At 43.2% G+C, this 21832-nt stretch overlaps 1 protein-coding gene across 7 annotated transcripts in view; it reads right to left on the bottom strand.

Annotated features, from left to right (window-relative positions):
- The window catches only part of gnai2b (guanine nucleotide binding protein (G protein), alpha inhibiting activity polypeptide 2b), a 100729-nt gene that overhangs the window by 2720 nt on the left and 76177 nt on the right, over window positions 1–21832 (bottom strand). For all 7 annotated transcript variants that reach the window (XM_034287178.1, XM_010893103.5, XM_020055430.3 and 4 more), the window contains 5 exons: window positions 17737–17878; window positions 9036–9196; window positions 4428–4556; window positions 1213–1342; window positions 98–251 (listed from right to left, as the gene is read on the bottom strand). In XM_034287178.1, coding sequence (XP_034143069.1) covers window positions 98–251; window positions 1213–1342; window positions 4428–4556; window positions 9036–9196; window positions 17737–17878 — 716 coding nt within the window. The remainder of the gene's footprint in view (window positions 1–97; window positions 252–1212; window positions 1343–4427; window positions 4557–9035; window positions 9197–17736; window positions 17879–21832) is intronic.

Here is a 21832-nt window from a genome sequence, read left to right as displayed (position 1 = left end):
CAGCTACGGCCTCAATAATTACAACTGCTCAGTTTTTCTGTCAGCCTGTATTTCAACATGGGGCAGTCCAACAGGCATATTGGGGAGGATTCTGTACCTGTGTACTCAGGGAAGCAGATGGCCAGCGGGCTGCGCGTGATCTTCTCCTCGAACAGATCCTTCTTGTTGAGGAACAGGATGATGGATGTCTCCGTGAACCATTTGTTGTTGCAGATGGAGTCAAACAGCTTCATGCTCTCATGCATCCGGTTCTGGCAAGCCCACAGACCGACAGACAGACAGACATGGAGAAATACTAGGTCACGCTGTGTCCAAGGGCATACATTAGAAGGGAAATATAAAGGTTGCCACTAGGGGGCAGCAACGCCTCACATTTTGAATGCATTTGAACAGCCCGAGGGCAGTGTGTGTAGTGATACTCTACGCCGTCTCTCACTGCAGTAGCTGGAGAGATGGAGGAGCTACGGGCGTCTAGAGTGAGAAGGGTGGTGAGAGACGTGGATTCATGGGTCATAAAAGGAGAGGATTAGGTTGCACTTTATACTGAGAGACTCAATTTCCATTTTGGTAATAATACTATCAACAAACGTTCAACAAACTATCCGTTGATAAACAACTGCTTGCTAGGTTTAGGTTTAGAAGAAAGCTTAGGGTGACTTTTGGGACTCTCAAAATAAAGTCACACCAATGATTATCAGTATAACAGGCCAGCATCCATAAGACCTACTTGGTTGTAACGTGTTAGTGACCTTGACCTTTCTCTACACAAGTCTGTTGGGGTAATTTCCGAGTTCGCTGTTGCGCTCTCTCAAAATGCATCGCCAGAGTGTACGGCGGTTCCTCCTATCGTATTAATTTCCTGTGCTTACGTAAGCAGAGTATCAGGGTGCTTCACACCCCAAGCAGCAAAACAAATGGCTCATTACACCGCAATTAGATGATATCTTAGCGGCTTTAAACGTTTTTCAGCTTATTGAGTCATCAGCCCACACATCACGCTGAGCGGTCTACCAATTACATTAACACCCCTATAAAATAAAACTCATCTAACAGCCCATTTGACAATATGTAGAGATTTGTGTTGTAATATGTGGGCCATCGGTATATAAATGTTTTGTTTCGGCCGCATCCTGGAGACAGGGTGATACGTAATGTCGGACCAGCTGATAACACGTGGATCTTAGAACTAGAACCTATAGGACTCCTCCTCACCATCTCCTCGTCCTCGGCCAGCACCAGGTCGTAGGCACTCAGCGCCACGCAGAAGATGATGGCGGTGACCCCCTCGAAACAGTGAATCCATTTCTTCCTCTCCGAGCGCTGTCCGCCTACGTCAAACATCCTGCAGAAAATGAGTAAAGGAAAGGGGAGGGTTGTTGGGGGGGGGGGGGGGTAATCAGACAGGGTGGCTGACATCCCATCCCAGGCAATGCGTTAACATTGTTACAAGGCTGTTCTGAGAACAAAGGCTGCTGGGTAAAGACAGGGAAGAGATCCTTTGGAGAATGACGAAGCTCTCGGATGTGTGAAGCATCTCAGAGTTAATGTGCGGATCGGCGGGTCAGGTACGCCCTCCGGTCACGCTCAAACTGACGCAGCCCCTCCTACGTCGTAGCGATGAGACAATCCATACCGTACCCGAACACTAGAGAATAAAACAGCAGGTGTTTACCAGAAGAACCGGTAACACGAAGGGTGACCAATGAGAAGGGCCCTACCAGGTGAACTCACATGACCTGGGTAATCAGCTGACTAGACAGCCTCTCTATCACAGCTTTGTGGGCATGGATGTGAAGGTTGCATTTAGAGTTCACTGTTAAGTCATTCAGCAGACTCTCCTATGAGGAGCGACAAGCAGTGTTAAGTTAGTCCATCATCACTCTGGCCCTTAGTGGGGAATCCAAGACACAACAGCAGCGTTATAAGTGATGTTCTCTGCCAACTGAGCTAAACAGGGTTTTCACAGGCTTCGATAGACCGTGTCTCATGACCCTTTAACACTCAACTTGTTTTTGACTTGGAATGAAAGAACCTGCACCAGTATTTTGTTAACCACCAGCATCATTGGTGATGTTCTCAAAATGCCCGCCTTAAACAATTGTTCTTTTCCCAAATATTGTCTCAATGGGAGCAATGCACGAGTGAAAGGGCAGTATGCTTAACTGATCCGAGGCGTTCATTTTAGACGAGGTGGGACTGTATGGCTGGTGTTGCTGTTCTATCTCTCGTTGTCACAAAAAGAGACCACAAGGGTTAGAGGAATGACATCACCCTGAAAAAGTCACAGCCAGTGGTGGGTCGAACGTGGACTGTGACGTAAAATAAAAAGCACCTCTGACATCTGTAAAGAGCTGAGGCTGGAGAGGGAAAAGGTGGCGCAGCAGAGTGGAGCTCAAAATGAAAGACCAATCAGTGACTGGAAACTGAACTGCCCTTTGACAAAGACACCATGGGACCCGGAGAGCTGAGGCCCAGCCCAAACAGCAGACCGGTCTACCCTGGGAGACTGAATGTCAGTGAGGGAGGCCCAGAGGAACCGAGGTGAGAGAAGGCAGGCACCTCCAAGGTCACTTTCCACGCTGCTTTAATTCATCCTGTAGGCCCCTTCAACACTGAAACCTCACTGGTCATTACACACATCAGTCAACATGCATCATCACACACATCACCACAATCTGCCAACAGCTCCAACCGTATCTATCTCCATGTCTCACAACTCCTACCATCTCTCAACACCCTCTCACCATCTCAAACCATCTCTCACCGTTTCTAACTTGTCATCTCTCACCAGAGTACCACATCTCTTGTACTTTCCTGACGCTGGTGTCATTTTTATGCCATCTATTCCATCTGTGTTTTCCTGAAAATTTGTTTCCATGGCTACAACCAAAAGGACAGAGATATAAAGACGTGACTCTTATTGATTGTCTCCATGTATTATTCATCCAAGGCAATGTGTGACCTAAGGTAAATGTCAGGCAGCACAGTGCTCTGAGTTTATCTGGAACCAATTCACTACGGACTGATGTCCGAGGGCTTATGCTGACACAAAGACAGATGCATTCACACACTTTCACATGTCAATGTGTTTCACACTCTAATGCAGAGGTGTCAAACCGGTTCCACGGAGGGCCGAGTGTCTGCATGTTTTTCGCTCTCAATTCGTACTTGATTGATTAATTAGGTCACTAACTGGTTAGTTTCTACCCTCACCTGGTTGTTTAGGTCTAGACTGGGAACCAATTTATAGGCTCTGTGCACAAGCGTATGGATGAACTTCCGCTTTAGCCAGATGTCGGCATATCATTTTCCGGTTTACTTAAGGCGATCACCCACGTTTCCAAGACCTGCCTAAAATAAGCATTAGTGATGTCCATCAAATTGTTGATGCCTGGTCCCCTGCTCCAACAAGCAAGCAGAACAAGGGATTCAAACTCTACGTATCGAGTTATCTGCACAACTACGAGGGTAAGTAGTTTACTTTGGTGTGCCGGCCGGCTATCGGCTAAGCTAGTTAGCGACATGTTCCTTTTTAATGTAGTATTAGGCAGGACAATAGAACGCATAAAAACCCTAGCCTCAAAAACGGCAAAAGAACGCTGGCTGAGCTGGAACGCTAGCGCGTCCCCATAGCAAGTGAACTGAAACGAACCTTCGTTCAGCCTCTTCTAACCTGAATGAAGCTTAAAATTCCATAGCCTCAAAAAAGCACCAAAACAGGTCTCCTCTTTTATTTTACTACTGTAACCTCATTTCACAATGAAACTGAAAAATAACAACAGGCATATGAAGAAAACATCTGGTCCTATATGGTATTAATTGCGCTTAAACCTTATGTGGAAGTATATTAAAAAAATTGCCTTTTCTGACCATTTCTAGTCTAGCGTTTGAAGTCATTGAATGGCGCAAGCCATATTGTATTAAAAAGAGGACATTCTCCTGATTAAAATGATGCCCCACTTGTACCTTGAAACTTAAATGAGTCACGTACATTATATTTCATTTTCTTCTCCGTACAACAGGATCACTTATCATGTTGTGAGTTTAGGTGTTTACTAATGCGGATGAGTATTAGTAAGTAAACCGGAAACTGCAATACCGACTTCTAGACAAAAGCGGAAGTTCCTCACTACGCTGGTGCACAGAGTCTATTGGAAACACCAAAATCCTGCAGACACTCTGCCCTCTGTGGAACTGGTTTGACACCCCTGCTCTAACGCCTCTGAGTGACTCATTTCACGGACATAATACAATTCAAGTGACCGGCGAAAGTACTCACAATAACCAAGTCATATCTGAAACCAAACAAGGAGTGTGGAAGTTCCAATGAATATACCAATTTATTGCCACATTAATATTCTACTGTACCGGTCCCATTCCAACACACACAGCCATACAGAGACACGAATCACGTTGAGAGCCCTTACTTGAAGTGCAGGTCTTTGAAGGTGAAGTGTGTCTCCACGATGCCTGTGGTCTTGACTCTGGTCCTCAGCACATCCTGCTGTGTTGGAATGTAGTCTGATTTGGCTATCCTCTCCATTTCATTCAGGTAGCTGTGGGGAAAGGCACGCACACACACAGGCAGGCAGGCAGAGAAACAAACAAACAAACACACAGATGAAAAGGGAAGAGTCGCACAGGAACACACACCTACATAGCGATCATGCTGATAGACAGGCATTGGGTCACTGGAGCACACGGACATGGCATTCAAGCGATCCGTCCTTGCATTTTAGCAGAACAGTTCGGTTAATCAGGCACGACTGCTGAGTTCACGTGTATGCTAATGGGCTTTGCAGACAGCCAGCGGAGGACCACAGAGCTCCTCACCGAGCAGGTCAGGCCTGCAGCTAGCTGGTCCTGCTGCTGTGAACCCCAGAGTGACGTATCACCACGTGGCCTGCCCTCTTTACTGTGATCGACAAAGACGCCGACAACAAGGGACATTTTCTCGGCATCGATTGAGCCTGCCTGAGTGGCCATCATGAGCACAGTAGACCATGCTGCCTCGGTAGAACCCCCTCCCCCACCCGCCTAGGCTTCATTGAAAATGAAAGGACCACCCACTAGCAGCGCATTTGAGGCTGCTTCTTGTGTTCTGAAGGCCCACAGTTCAACAGTAGCCCGAGTCCACTCCGCATGCTGCTTTGATCTATGTCGGGCTTCTTCCCTCCCTGCCTCCTGTGGCCAGAACACAGTCTAATTAAATAGTTGTATTAACTGAGTTCCGATAAGGCTCTAGAAGAACAGAACAGCCCAGAACAGCGAGTGGAAAGCAGCATTGGACTGCTGGCCTTGTACCATAAATAGTCCTGTTAGATCAATGAGGCATTCTGCTTGGCCTGGATCCTCTGATTCTTGTATTGGTGCTCCCCCCACTCTCTCGCTGTCTCTCACTTTAATTTGCTCTCTGTCTCTTCTACTCTCGCTATCTATTTCTTAATGTGCTTTTACCGAAACTTGGAATATTTCTATGGCAACTTCTATACCTTTCTTTGATTCCTTCAAAAGTTTTTCTAACCCACATTTTAAGCATGGAAAAGTTTACTAGGTCTTCTGACCTGATCTCTATGACTGCTAGACGTCCCAGAGGTATCAATGGGATTGGTCTAACTAACTAACATGCTAATCAGTTGTATGTTAACATAAAAAGCTTCATATTAGCAGATGCACGAGGTGCATAGGTAACCACCTTCATGGTTTTTATAAAACAAACGGAGTAAGGTGCAAAGTTGTTCACCAACATAAGGTGACCTAAATTCAAGTGGGTAATGGGGCAGTCACATGATACGCGCAAGAACGACATTGAGCCCAAAAAACACAATACTTTCAGCGAAGGACGTAGCTGCGCTTCCCGAAACCGCTGCACTGAGTCGCTGCGCTCAAAAGTCCAATTATATGAACTGTATAGCACCAATAATATTTCAGGTTATTCATTAGCCACACTACTTATTGAATCAGGGCTGATTCAACCTTGCGTTCCACACAGCGAATGCCACCTATCAGGTAAATGCCCTTTAAGGTGCTTAGCAATTTCAGTGGTCAGTGAGCAGCTCACACAGTTTGACTTTGAACAAATATGTGAAAATTAATGTATCCAGTTTGAGGGTATTTTGCCATTTGTCTTTGGCAGCATCCCTGAAAGGGATGACAGCCAAAGAGGGTATTGACGTTAGGGATGACTAGGTTGAGGTATCTACCAGAACGTATTGATCTGATAGGTAGGCAGATGTTGAGGAAAGAACTGAGGCAAAGAGGGGATTTGCATGTAGATAACATAGATGATCTAGAACCAGTGAGTCTGTTGTCACGCTGTACGTGACTGGGGGCAGTTTACTAGAGTATAAAGATCACCATGATGGTTGGAAGGAGGGAAATGGTGATAAAGTGGATGGTATTGTAAAAAAACAACATCTAATTCATTGAGATGTTAGCTGCAAGCCTTTAAACAACATCGCCAAGTCCAGGACTGGCAGGATGGTCATTTTTTTTCTCCTGTGGCTTAACACAGTTGGAAATCATCCAGCCAGTCGTCAGTAACCAGTTCATTGATAAAATGTGTTCTGTGGACTGAAACAAGAGAAGCTCAATAGATTAATGAGGAAAAGTAACAGCCTTCCAACTCAGTCTGAATTTATGTTACTTCTATGGTCTAAAAGCGAAGGTCACATGGCCAACAAAGGGTATTAACCATGACGAATGACGAATGTTAGGATATTCATAAACTTTAATTAATTCTCATGAGTGCAGAGAAAAACGGAAGAAAAAAAACACTGGGCATATGTCTGTGCTTTAAAAAAGTGCCTTATCACAGGCCTTGAAGTTGATCCAAGCTCGGCACTGCCTCTTTTGACCTCACAAAAAAAAGAAAAGGGGCCCTAACGCCGGAGCCTGTGTCAGGAGACAGGCTCAGAAAGCGCTGGAACATTTTAGTCTTGCCCGGACAGACAACCAATAAGACGGATCCAGATGAGTCAGAGCATCAAAGCTACGAGGAGGATTCACAATTCAGAGATTTTTTTTCCCATCTGTCTTTCTTTCTACCTGTGGTGTGATGTGACTGGTTTCTCACAGCAGATGAGCAGATGAGATTCGAGGTGGAGGACCAGGAAATGAGCAGGAGAGAATAGGAGGGGAGAGGAAAGGGGAGTGAAGGAGAAGAGCAAAGACAATCAATCAGAACACAAAGCCCCCGTAACCTAACGGGAGGCTGGCTGGGGGATTTCACTCCTGATTAAACCTGATATGAAACAGACAAACAACCTAAGAGGTCTTACTGCCACTGTGACACCATCATGGCAAACATCTAGACTCATCTGACCATTGGGAGGTTTTCTGAGGTTAGAGGAACTGCTGAATGTTGTATGCAAAGTGAACAGAGGTTTGTTGGTTAAACAGACAGAGAAGCAACAGAAACCAAAGCAGCTCCAATTCATAGTAAGTGTGGGTCTGCATAGTTCAGGCCCAGTTTTTAAAAAGTCATCCAACTGGATTTTAATTATTGGATAGGACTGTATACATAGAAATATCTTAAAAAGAAAAATAACTGACTTGAATTGGGAATCCAGTTGGAATTGGGAATCTATTCTATCTATTTCTACACAAATCGTCCTATCCGATATAAATTTAGATGGATAACTTTGAATAACTGGGCCTGGGTCACATTTCTCTTTATTGTGGCAGCGTGACAGTGTGCTGGGCAGACTGCATACTAAGTGGAGGTTGTGATGGGCGAGAAGGGGGGCTCAGAGAGGGAGGAAGGTGTGTGATATTGAGAATAATGGAGGTACCTCTCATTCGAGCGAGGACTTTAAAGTCTCAGAGTTGATCCCCCTGGTATGGTGGAGTGTTACTGACATGTCAGAAAGTTTGAAAGCTACGGAACCTATTGCATCCTGATGAAGGGGTGTTTTCTACAGTTGGTCTATTGTGTCACTAACAATAGACTACATAAGACAGTCCTATCACACTGCTCTCTACCACAGCAAATATATAAACAAACCACCATACCTGTATGAACAAACATAAACAACTAAACACACACACACACACACACGCATTATTTGAGCACACAGTTCAAATGTACACTTAGAAAGGAATTTCAAGGTCTCTATGCGAGGACACCCATATATCAGTAACACAAGGTCACTGATAACTGACCACTAACGCTCTCAGTCGAAACAAGTGCTGTTGCCGGAGATACTGGAATTGTTTTGGTGCAAATGTGAGATTTTTTTTAAAGTTGTTTCCCAACTACATCTTTTTTTTCTTCTGATTCTGTTCACGGAGCCGGAAAGACTTAGAGATCAGATGTAAATCTGGCATCAGCCTCATTCATCTGTCTTTAGAGTGGCATAAAAGCACTCTAAAGACAATGTCTCAATGTCTATTGGAGTGGAATGAGCCGTGGTATAGGAACTGTGGTTCAGAAATCCTTCCAGCTCTATGCATAAATAAAATCAGAAAACAAATACTGTAGTCGTTTGGGAAGCAACTAAAAAACATCTAACAATGGCCCCTCATATGTTTGACTATCACCAGCTACAGGACTTGTTCAACAGAGAGAACCATGTTAGTTACCAGGTACACAACATAGTCAGTGAGTTCATATGCCTTCTGGGACAGGAGGCTGGTCAAAGAGTTTCTCGTTGCTAGTGTGAATAGAAAATAGTTTTTAACTATTATGTAAATGTTATGTAAATGAAACTGCTCTCACAACAGGTGTAGACTAAACAGGCTCTAAGGACTGTAACCATTCACAACATGGGCAACTGACTCGATTCCATTTGACTCATGAACAGTCACAATTCCCAATATGTGCAACTGACTCGATTACATTCGACTCACGTAAAACACTAACTGGGTCAAGGTTTGCAGGGCACCACGGTCCTTGATATAATTTTGTCCATAGAACCTGTAATATCCCCCAAACAGGAAAGGTGACCATGTCCTCGCCAGTAACAGCATTCTGACACATGGAATGGCAGATAGAGTGGTTTCACGCACGCACACACACGCACACGCCTACTCACTATGCTGCTGAGTCATTGAGCTGGTACTCTCTGGAGCGTGTGAAGCAGCCCTGCACCCCGCTGTCGGCCCACAGGCGGCAGATCACTCTGGACAGGTCGTCGGGCAGGATACCCTGCTCCTCGGCAGCAGCCGCCAGGGCAAAGAGCTGTTGGGCGTCGTCCTGCACAGGGTGGGGGGGACAGGAGAGGGCCATTATGACCAAGCTTAGGACACAGAAGCTCACAGCACTGCAGAACTGGGGGGGGGTGGGGTGGGGGCACAGAGCGGGGGGGGGGGGGGGTCCTTTCAAACCTCAGGAGGGAGGAAGAAGCCACATTATCACCAAATGTACACTGAACAGATCTGAGTCTACAGGCATCTGTGTGGCTGAGCAGAGGAGCACAGACGAGTGGGTTTGACCGGGTGGTGAGGCAAGACCTCGTTATGAATAGTGTCTGTCCGGCCACAAGGGACAGTGAGTGACCCAGGTGAAGCCTTACAATCTCTATAGTAGAGTCATGAAAAAGGCACAGACTGCGCTGAAAATCTAGATGACAGCCATAGCAATTGGGAACACTGATCACTGAGTGGACACAGGCGGCGACACAGATTTCTTGTTGAACTTGGTCTGACATGCGCATATGCTAAACAATGGGTATGGGTTGTTATGGATATTATAATAGATTTCTGTCAATTCCGCTTAGGACTATTTGTCTATTATACTGGAATACTTTCACTTAGTCGCTGGGACAAACTCAGAACTAAGAATAATATAAATAACTACTATAAATTACGTTTTATCAGGTAATTACCATTCTGAATTAACATCTATTAAAAGCATGTCACCTCATTGTGAGACAAGAAATGAAGGCAGGGCATGGAAAAAAGTCCCTCAGATTGAACATACTAAAGATGCTATTTTGACTGGTGGCCAGTGACATAAGGTTAAATGGCGATATATACATCGCTCTCTATATTGCCATGACATCATTCAGCAGGGACCAGATTTAAGCGTAGGCCAGACAGTGCTAATGTTAGAGATATATTGGTTTGTCGGTGAAGTGTCTGACTGATAAATAATGCAGACTTGTAATAAAGTATGGCGGTGGAAGCTAGTGGCAGGCAGGATATTTCCTCTGGGCGTTCCTCACTCTGTAAACAGACAGGAATGAATTGGATGGTGATGATGACACTGCAGAGGTCATTTGTCAGTGTACAAATAATGGGAAGGGGGTCCAAGTCCCTAGATGAACTGGTTTAGAGCTCCGGCCACACATCTTTCCTCCTAATATGCAGTCAAAGAAGTCAAAAGTGTTGCAGGTTAGTTAAGTCCTTTTCCACCTAGCAGCTGTGGAACCTTTACATAGACCTCCACCTCTCTCTAATTAGGTACATGTCTGTTTGGACTTGGACAGAAAGCCACTGACTCAGCACAGAGAAGGATTAATGAAAACCTCCAAATCTTGAACACTGAGCTAACACCTACATGTACTGAACACTAAGCCAACTCTTCCACATACAAAACACTGATCCAACACCTCAACGTACTAAACACTGAGCCAAAACCTCCCACACTAAACACTAAGCCAAAACCTCAAGTACTAAACACTGATCCAACACCTCCAACTAAACACTAAGCCAACACCTCAAAGTACAAAACACTGAGCCAACACTTCCAAGTATGAAACATTGAGCAAACATCTCAAAGTACTAAACACTTAGCCAGCACCTCCATGTACTAAACACTGAGCCAGCACCTCCATGTACTAAACACTGAGCCAGCACCTCCATGTACAAAACACTGATCCAACACCTCAACGTATGAAACACTGAGCAAAAACCTCCCACACTAAACACTGAGCCAACACTTCCAAGTATGAAACATTGAGCAAACATCTCAAAGTACAAAACACTGAGCCAGCACCTCCATGTACTAAACACTTAGCCAGCACCTCCATGTACTAAACACTGAGCCAGCACCTCCAGGTACTAAACACTGAGCCAGCACCTCCATGTACAAAACACTGATCCAACACCTCAACGTACTAAACACTGAGCCAAAACCTCCCACACTAAACACTAAGCCAAAACCTCAAGTACTAAACACTGAGCCAACACTTCCAAGTATGAAACATTGAGCAAACACCTCAAAGTACAAAACACTGAGCCAGCACCTCCATGTACAAAACATTGATCCAACACCTCAACGTATGAAACACTGAGCCAAAACCTCCCACACTAAACACTGAGCCAGCACCTCCATGTACAAAACACTGATCCAACACCTCAACGTACTAAACACTGAGCCAGCACCTCCATGTACTAAACACTGAGCCAGCACCTCCATGTACAAAACACTGATCCAACACCTCAACGTATGAAACCCTGAGCCAAAACCTCCCACACTAAAAACTGAGCCAAAACCTCCCACACTAAACACTAAGCCAAAACCTCAAGTACTAAACACTGATGCAACACCTCCAACTAAACACTAAGCCAACACCTCAAAGTACAAAACACTGAGCCAAACCTCAACGTATGAAACACTGAGCCAACACTTCCAAGTATGAAACATTGAGCAAACATCTCAAAGTACTAAACACTTAGCCAGCACCTCCATGTACTAAACACTGAGCCAGCACCTCCATGTACTAAACACTGAGCCAGCACCTCCATGTACAAAACACTGATCCAACACCTCAACGTATGAAACACTGAGCAAAAACCTCCCACACTAAACACTGAGCCAACACTTCCAAGTATGAAACATTGAGCAAACATCTCAAAGTACAAAACACTGAGCCAGCACCTCCATGTACTAAACACTTAGCCAGCACCTCCATGTACTAAACACTGAGCCAGCACCTCCAGGTACTAAACACTGAGCCAGCACCTCCATGTACAAAACACTGATCCAACACCTCAACGTACTAAACACTGAGCCAAAACCTCCCACACTAAACACTAAGCCAAAACCTCAAGTACTAAACACTGAGCCAACACTTCCAAGTATGAAACATTGAGCAAACACCTCAAAGTACAAAACACTGAGCCAGCACCTCCATGTACAAAACATTGATCCAACACCTCAACGTATGAAACACTGAGCCAAAACCTCCCACACTAAACACTGAGCCAGCACCTCCATGTACAAAACACTGATCCAACACCTCAACGTACTAAACACTGAGCCAGCACCTCCATGTACTAAACACTGAGCCAGCACCTCCATGTACAAAACACTGATCCAACACCTCAACGTATGAAACCCTGAGCCAAAACCTCCCACACTAAAAACTGAGCCAAAACCTCCCACACTAAACACTAAGCCAAAACCTCAAGTACTAAACACTGATGCAACACCTCCAACTAAACACTAAGCCAACACCTCAAAGTACAAAACACTGAGCCAAACCTCAACGTATGAAACACTGAGCCAAAACCTCCCACACTAAACACTGAGCCAACACTTCCAAGTATGAAACATTGAGCAAACATCTCGAAGTACAAAACACTGAGCCAGCACCTCCATGTACTAAACACTGAGCCAGCACCTCCATGTACTAAACACTGAGCCAGCACCTCCATGTACAAAACACTGATCCAACACCTCAACGTATGAAACCCTGAGCCAAAACCTCCCACACTAAAAACTGAGCCAAAACCTCCCACACTAAACACTAAGCCAAAACCTCAAGTACTAAACACTGATGCAACACCTCCAACTAAACACTAAGCCAACACCTCAAAGTACAAAACACTGAGCCAAAACCTCAACATATGAAACACTGAGCCAAAACCTCCCACACTAAACACTGAGCCAACACTTCCAAGTATGAAACATTGAGCAAACATCTCGAAGTACAAAACACTGAGCCAGCACCTCCATGTACTAAACACTGAGCCAGCACCTCCATGTACTAAACACTGAGCCAGCACCTCCATGTACAAAACACTGATCCAACACCTCAACGTATGAAACCCTGAGCCAAAACCTCCCAAACTAAACACTGAGCCAACACATCCAAGTATGAAACATTGAGCAAACACCTCAAAGTACAAAACACTGAGCCAGCACCTCCATGTACTAAACACTGAGCCAGCACCTCCATGTACAAAACACTGATCCAACACCTCAACGTATGAAACACTGAGCCAAAACCTCCCACACTAAACCCTGAGCAAACACTTCCAAGTATGAAACATTGAGCAAACATCTCAAAGTACAAAACACTGAGCCAGCACCTCCATGTACTAAACCCTGAGCCAGCACCTCCATGTACTAAACACTGAGCCAGCACCTCCATGTACAAAACACTGATCCAACACCTCAACGTACTAAACACTGAGCCAAAACCTCCCACACTAAACACCAAGCCAAAACCTCAAGTACTAAACACTGATCCAACACCTCCAACTAAACACTAAGCCAACACCTCAAAGTACAAAACACTGAGCCAAAACCTCAACGTATGAAACACTGAGCCAAAACCTCCCACACTAAACACTGAGCCAACACTTCCAAGTATGAAACATTGAGCAAACACCTCAAAGTACAAAACACTGAGCCAGCACCTCCATGTACAAAACATTGATCCAACACCTCAACGTATGAAACACTGAGCCAAAACCTCCCACACTAAACACTGAGCCAGCACCTCCATGTACTAAACACTGAGCCAGCACCTCCATGTACTAAACACTGATCCAACACCTCAACGTATGAAACACTGAGCCAAAACCTCCCACACTAAACCCTGAGCAAACACTTCCAAGTATGAAACATTGAGCAAACACCTCAAAGTACAAAACACTGAGCCAGCACCTCCATGTACAAAACATTGATCCAACACCTCAACGTATGAAACACTGAGCCAAAAACTCCCACACTAAACCCTGAGCAAACACTTCCAAGTATGAAACATTGAGCAAACACCTCAAAGTACAAAACACTGAGGCAGCACCTCCATGTACTAAACACTGAGCCAGCACCTCCATGTACTAAACACTGAGCCAGCACCTCCATGTACTAAACACTGAGCCAGCACCTCCATGTACTAAACACTGATCCTACACCTCCAGGTACTAAAAACTAAACCAGCACTTTCACATGCTAGACTCTGAGCCAACACCTCTCTACATACTGAACACTAAGCCAACACCTATACACATACTGAACACTAAGCCAACACCTATACACATACTGAACACTCAGTCAACACCTCTCTACATACTGAACACTAAGCCAACACCTATAAACATACTGAACACTAAGCCAACACCTATACACATACTGAACTCTCAGTCAACACCTCTCCACATACTGAACACTAAGCCAACACCTCTCCACATACTGAACACTAAGCCAACACCTCTCCACATACTGAACACAGAGCCAACACCTATAAACATACTGAACACAGAGCCAACACCTCTCCATGTACTGAACAAAGAGCCAACTCCTCCCGGCCCACACTAACAGAGTATGCAAATCACCTTGTTTCCTAATCTCTGAAATGCAAGTAAAACCTCAAGTAATCACCCACTGCACATTATTTACATACTAGCTGATTAGCTCTTTAAACGATTCATCCATTCGTCAAGGTGAAACAAAACGACCACAAATGTTCAGGTTAATTTACGACTGGGAGTGCTGTTGACAAAGGATATTGTGCATGTGATCTGGGAATCTTTCTCCAATATTAAATGGCAAAGCAAATGATATGAAACAGCATATGGAGGCACAGTTCACTCTTCTCTGAGTCATCCCTGACCACTGGGTTTAGTATGATTCACCTAGCCAATTCTGGGCACCAGTATGTGTGTGTGTGTGTGTGTGTGTCTTCATGCATCACTGTCTATGCGTACGTGCTGTCTGATTGTACTATATAAAAGCATGCTTGTGGCTGCCAGTGCACTAATTGGCAGCATAGGAGGTGGAGTAAGTATCAATAGATCCAGTCAGTGACAATGAAAAATGGCCTTGAAGACAGGTGAGCGCTCATCCGACCTCCCTTAATAAGCACCTCATGTCCATTACACCTACAGGTCATGCCAATGTGGACAGTAATAAAGCACATCCACTAACTGCTAGCTGTAAACCTTGACATTTGACACACAACGCACCCACCAAAAATGGGTTTTCCCTCGTTAAGAAACACACTCACGTGTTTTGAGTGTGTGTGTGTGTGTGTTTGTGTCTAAATAAGAGGAAAGACTTGAAGATGGGATTGGACTGGATCCAATGAAAATAATTTAATTAAAAAAAAATCTAGGATGCCTATTTCTAGGATTACTATTTACTATATATAAATATAAAGATGTATTTTTATATTTCAAATGTACTTGTGATTTTCTTCAGGTCTCTATGGGATAAGTCACTGTTTGATTTTGGTGAAACAAATGATATGTCAAGATAAAAAGCCTACGTTAAAACAAAATATATAGAAACCAATGAGATTAAAGTGAATCTAAAGGACCATTTCTATCCAGCTTTGTCCAAGTTGCCTGTCAACATGAGGCAGCAGCAGAATGGTTTTTTTTGGAGTGAGAATTAATTTGAGCGGCACAGAGTCTATGCTGTAGAAATTGCCTGCAAAGGAAATCTGCTTGTGAATGTGTTCTGCCAGCAGTTTTAATAAATCCCTCCCAATAAACAGCTCAGTCAGGGAGCCTTCTTCTTCTCAGCAAAATTCATGTTTGTTCATTATCCAGCTTGTATGGCCATGATCATGGTGGCATGATAACTCAGTCGTAGCCTCAACCTCTCTTTCTTAACCACTCTCAATTTCCGCCCGATTTTCTAAACTCCCCTCTCACTCTCTTTCCCTCTAAGCGAAAAACGTGCTGTAATTTATAAGTGGTTTGTCTGAGATGGATGAAAATACCCATACTAACGCTGACAGTATGCACTTTAACCCGATCATTACTGGATCATTTCAAATCAAAGGTGCTGGAATACAGAGCCATAAGAAAACAAAAACATTTGTCCCTGTCTAAATACTTTTAGAGTTAATCGTGCACAATAAAAGGCTGTTACGTAGAATCGATACATTGTATAATCAGAAAATGTCCGTAATATACACTGATAAGCCAAAGCATTATGACCCACAGGTGAAGCAAATAAAGTTGATCATCTCCTAACAAGGGCACGTGTCAAGGTCTGGGTAAGATGGTAAGCGAGCAATCTTTTCTTGTAGTCTACATGTTGGATGCAGGAGAAATGGGCAGGAGTAAAGACCTGGCTGTGTACGTGTGCGCTGTTTAACTGGGGAAGTGATGGCACCAGGATGCACTGTGGGAAGATGACAAGCCATTGGATGGATTGTTATGCTCTGGGCAATGTTCTGCTGGAAACCCCTGGGTTCCGAGCATTCAGGTGGATGTAAATTTGACACATGCCACCTATTAAAACATTGTTGCAGACCAGACACTCCCCTTCATGGCAATGATATTCCCTGATGGCAGTGGCCTCTTTCAGCAGGATAAAGAGCCCTGCCACACTGCACACATTGTTCAGGAATAGTCTGAGGAACATGGTGAAGAGTTCAATGTGTTGCCCTGGCCTCCAAACTCCCCAGATCCCAATACAATTGAGCATCTGTGGGACGTGCTGGACCAACTAGTCCGGATCCACAGCGGCTCCACTTAGAAACTTACAGGATTTAAAGGATCTGCTGCTAATGTCTTGGTGCCAGATACCACAGCACCCCTTCAGGGGTCTTGTAGAGTCCATGCCTTGGTGGTTCGGTGCTGTTTTTGCGGCACGAGGGGGACCAACAGCATATGAGACAGGCGGTCATAATGTTTTGGCTCATCAGTGTATATATACAGTAGTAGTGGAATGATAGTGTTTCACATGATTCACCAGACATTATTTGGGGATAAACAAAAGCACATCCCAATATGTTCTACTGGTCAACTAAAGCAGAACCCACCCCCTCTCTTCATAAACATCAAACAAATAATGGCAGACTGTCATTTCCTTGTTGCTGAAATTCTAGAGTTCACTCAGTTTCTGTTGAAGTGAGAAAATATCACTGGATATTTAATGGAATTATTGTGCCATCCATATCATAATATAGTTTACCAGCTTTTGTTTGCTGAATGACCAAAAATGAAAGTGAGTGCCCCTTTGAGGACAATTGGTTTGAATGTGTATTTTGGCTCCTGTAATTTAACTGATTTCCACAAGGTGGGATCAAATTAGGTATGAATACTTTAACATAAATTAAAGGAAAAATGAAAATGTGTAGAAACCATAAAATGACCATTTGCTCCAACCACAAAATCAAAACAGCTTTTCTGTTTCAACAACTAATCTGGAACGGAGGAATTAATCAGTTGCTGAATAGTACAGCCAACAACAACACTAGTGGGCAAATAATCCTGTGAACGGCCCCCACTCCTCGAATGCTGGCAATATATTATTGACTACAGTTTCAATGCATAAATGAAAAAGACAATCCCACACTTGTGAGATATATGCATTAACTTTAAGTGTCTTCAGATAAGAGTGTCTGCTAAATTACTAAGTTATGTGATGGAAAAAAAATACCTCTCTTTACCAAGCACCTTGAAAAGCTTTCACTGTACATTCACTTGATTAAACAAGGGACCCCAGAAAACATATCAAAATGTTTGTGAGTGAGTGGGTACATCTCTGGGTGTTTGTGTGTGTATGTGCATTGGCTTGGCTATGTGGGTGCGTGCGCATCTTACCTCCCTGGCAGTATCTGTGTAGTCGATCTTGAGGTTGTTCATGGCTTTGATGATGGCCATGATGGACTGGATGGTGTTGCTGTAAACAACAGCCCTGTACTGCTTACACTCATCTTCTGAGTAGCCATCTTCATGGATGATCCTGATGAAGGAAAACAAACCTGAGGCCTTTGTTGATGCCACTTGCGTGAGGAATTGGGGAGGGGGCACAAAAGTAAAGAAAAAGGGGCTTAGCAGGTATAAGAAAGGGGGTTTGAAGGTGGTCAATACATATTACATTTTAGTCCTTCGAGGGGTTTCTCAAACCCAGGTTCATGGACCAGCATTGGTCCATGGCGGAATGTCTGCTGGTCCTGGGCATATCCCTCACGAAAAAGCCCCAGTGATTGCATTAATGCTTCCTTCATAGAACCAGAGTTACACAGGTATACACCGACATCCGCTACTTAACATTTCGCTTTTATTTCACAACTGCAAATTTCACTCTAGCTTTTGAACGGTTTGAGCAATTAGTTATTACCACTTAAATTAAAGGTATTACTCTAAGGAACACATTCCCTGCTAAATTCTAACACATTGCATGTTAATCAGAATGGTTTGACAGCTATCCATACATTTTTTGTGGCAATAGCCTACTTTGGAGTCATGCCATGAATAAAAGGGTCATTTATTACATACAATTGTATAATCTATATAGATCTTAAAAGTTATGTAAAAAGTGTGTTTGCCTTCTATATGTTGTGTTCCTGTGCATAGTATTAGTTATTCCACTGATTGCTCTGCTCTGTGCACTTAGTAATCTATGCACTGTAGTTTGTCAATGAATCCTTTATAATTGTATTTTGTGATTATCAGTCAATCAACAAATACATGATATGGGCGGATCCCAATTCTTCACTCTTTTCAGGGTTCAACTTCTCCCCAGTCCAAACATACAGTTAGGTGTGGAAATGTTTGGACACTGGCACAATTTTCATAATTTTGGCTTTGTACGCCACCACAATGGATTTGAAATGAAACAACCGAGATGCAATTGAAGTGCAGACGTTCAGTTTTAATTCAAGGGGTTGAACAAAAATATTGTATGAAACGTTTAGGCAGTGCAACCATTGTCATACACAGTCCCTTTATTTAATGGGCTCAAATGTAATTGGACAAACTAACGCAATCATAAATGAAACGTTCATTTTTAATAAATTTTTGAGAATTCTTTGCAGGCTTGACTGCATGACTGCTTGAATGCATGGACATCACCAAACGCTGGGTTTCCTCTTTTATGATGCTTTGCCAGACCTTTACTTCAGTTTACTTTAGTTGCTGTTTGTTTGTGGGTCTTTCTGGCTTAAGTTATGTCTTCAGCAAGTGAAATACACGCTCGATTGGGTTGAGATCAGGTGATTGACTCTGCCATTGCAGAATATTCCACATCTTTGCCTTAAAAAACTCCTGGGTTGCTTTCGCAGTATGTTTTGGGTCATTGTCCATCTGTAAAGTGAAGTGCCTTCCAATCAGCTTTGCTGAATTTGGCTGAATCTGAGCAGACAATATATCTCTATATACTTCAGAATTCATCGAGCTGCTTCTGTCTTCTGTCACCTCATCAATAAACAATAGTGACCCAGTGTCATTGGAAGCCATGCATGCCCATGCCATCACACTGCCTCCACTGTATTTTACAGATTATGTTGTGTGCTTCGGATCATAAGCCATTCCAAGCCTTCTCCATACTGTTTTTCTTCCCATCAGTCTGGTACTAGTTGATCTTAGTTAAATCTGTCCAAAGAATGCTGTACCAGAACTGGGCTGGCTTTTTAAGATTTTTTTTGGCAAAATCTGGACGTTCTATTCTTGAGGCTTATGAATGGTTTGTACCTCGTGGTGAACCCTTTTTATTTGCTCTTGTGAAGTCTTCTTGTTATGGTAGACTTGGATAATTAAATAGCTACCTTCTGGAGAGTGTTCTTCACTTGGCTGGATGTTGTGAAGGGTTTTTCTTTACGATGGAAAGAATCCTACAATCATCCCCCACTGTTGTCTTCTGTGGATGTCCAGGCCTTTTTGTGTTGCAGAGCTAACCAGTGCATTCCTTTTTTCTCAGAATGAGCTAAACTGTTGATTTGGCTACTCCTAATGTTCCTGCTATCTCTGATGGATTTTTTTTTTGCAGCTTAAGGATGGCATGTTTAATTTGCATTGAGAACTCCTTTGACCGCATGTTGTAGGTTCACAGCAACAGCTTCCAAATGCAATAGCCACACCTGGAATCAACTCCAGACCTTTTACCTGCTTATTTAATGAAGAAATAACGAAGGAATAAACCACACCTGTCCATGAAACAGCCCTTTGAGTCAATTGTCCAAATACTTTTGGTCCCTTGAAAAATGGGGGCTACATATTAAAGAGCTGTAATTCTTCAACCCATTTGGATGTGAATACCCTAAAATTAAAGCTAAAAGACTGCACTTTAAGTCCATATTCATTATTTAACTGTAACTTGAATATATTCTGGTAATCAGTCAAAATAACAAAACTTGTGTCAGTGTCCAATTATTTCCAGACCTAATTGTAGTATGTGAATTAACATCCGTAGCGAATCAACGTAATTTGTTTTTTTTTACATATCAAAGATATGTTTATTGTACAACTGTTGTGGCATAGTTTAGGGTTTTATAAAAGAAAGAGAACTGCGCCTCTCTCAGTAATGCATTATTTATTATTTAATTTTTTCAAAGAAGATAGGCCTATAAAAATACATAATTTCACAGATCTCTTGGGATCGTTTTTTAAACTGTGGGTAAACAATGTTCGAGTGGGTAAAAGAACGTCTGAATCACACTGGTTAGTGCTTTGATTGATGGTGCAATAACGCACATGAGGTATAGGCTTTACTTGCATTCAAAACGCACTTCCTGGTTTTCCAATCATGATAATCTGATTATCAGGTTAGGAGTATCACATCTGAGAAACAGATGCTATTACAGCACACCCCTAGTTGTTGTGGTTATATAAATTGTAGTAAAAAAATGTGCTCTAATAAAAAAAAGCAATGGTCAATATTCTTTTACATTTTTATTCAAATGATCCCGAGAGGAAGAAGTCCATCATCTGTCGGTCAGTGGCACAAATACTTTTTGGAAAAGGGTGATCTATTAGGCCTACGCAATTTTTCGGGGCAGTTTTCTAAAACATCATTAACAGTTCTGTTTGTATTTGTGTTTTCATTACATATTTTTTTGTTCACTGTAACCAGTTCTTTCGAATATGCCAGGCATTTGGGCACATGACGAATATGAAATCAGGGAGTCTAGACCACAAGATGGCGGTGTTTGTTTTCATCTGTGGCCTCCACTGCGCGCAATGGGATCAGAATGAATCAGCGACGCCCGCAGCTTACCCCAAATCTGCATTTATGCTGTCACGACCGAACCTCTCAGGCTAAAACGACTAAACGCTCAGCGGATCCTTAAGAACACGCCATTTGAAGATAGGCATGTCCTATGGCATTTAAATAAAAGGTTCAATTAGTGACTAAGTGATGAATAGGAACATGGATGAATAGGAACACGGACAAATATGGGTCTAGAGAAGAACATTTTGTATTTTTGTCTGATACCTCTATGATTTTACGAAGACACTTCAACGCTATGATCTTTCAGGGCACACTGTTTTATATCTATTTTGCCCTGTACAAATGGTCTCATTATATTCTTTTTTTATTTGCACATTAATTTCCAATCTCAGCTGTTACATAAAACTCCAAATAAAACGTAAATGATCTATCTGATGGTCACTGTAAAACAATTGCATATTTTAGCTAAGTAGAAACGGAGAAATTGGGGGTCAGTGCTGTCCCTTGTGTGCAATTAATCAAGTCTCCCTTGTGAGCTAGTGATGTATCTGACCCACGGACCACTTTGACAGGCGCAGGGGAACGCTTTGCATTTTAAGTGTGTATGCGTGTGGCAGTGGGATGCTTGTGTGTGGATTTAGGGCTCTATTAAATCTGTATTGCCGAAGCGTTAAAGACCCACAGCCACGGATCGAATTTTCGCCTAAGCCGACATATGCAGCGTTTACTTTGAGTGCAGCCTCATCT

Source organism: Esox lucius, chromosome 17, assembly GCF_011004845.1.
Source record: "Esox lucius isolate fEsoLuc1 chromosome 17, fEsoLuc1.pri, whole genome shotgun sequence".
NCBI classification, from domain to species: domain Eukaryota; kingdom Metazoa; phylum Chordata; class Actinopteri; order Esociformes; family Esocidae; genus Esox; species Esox lucius.
The sequence above is the reverse complement of the archived record's forward strand: the minus strand, read 5'-3'. Positions and strand labels throughout refer to the sequence as shown.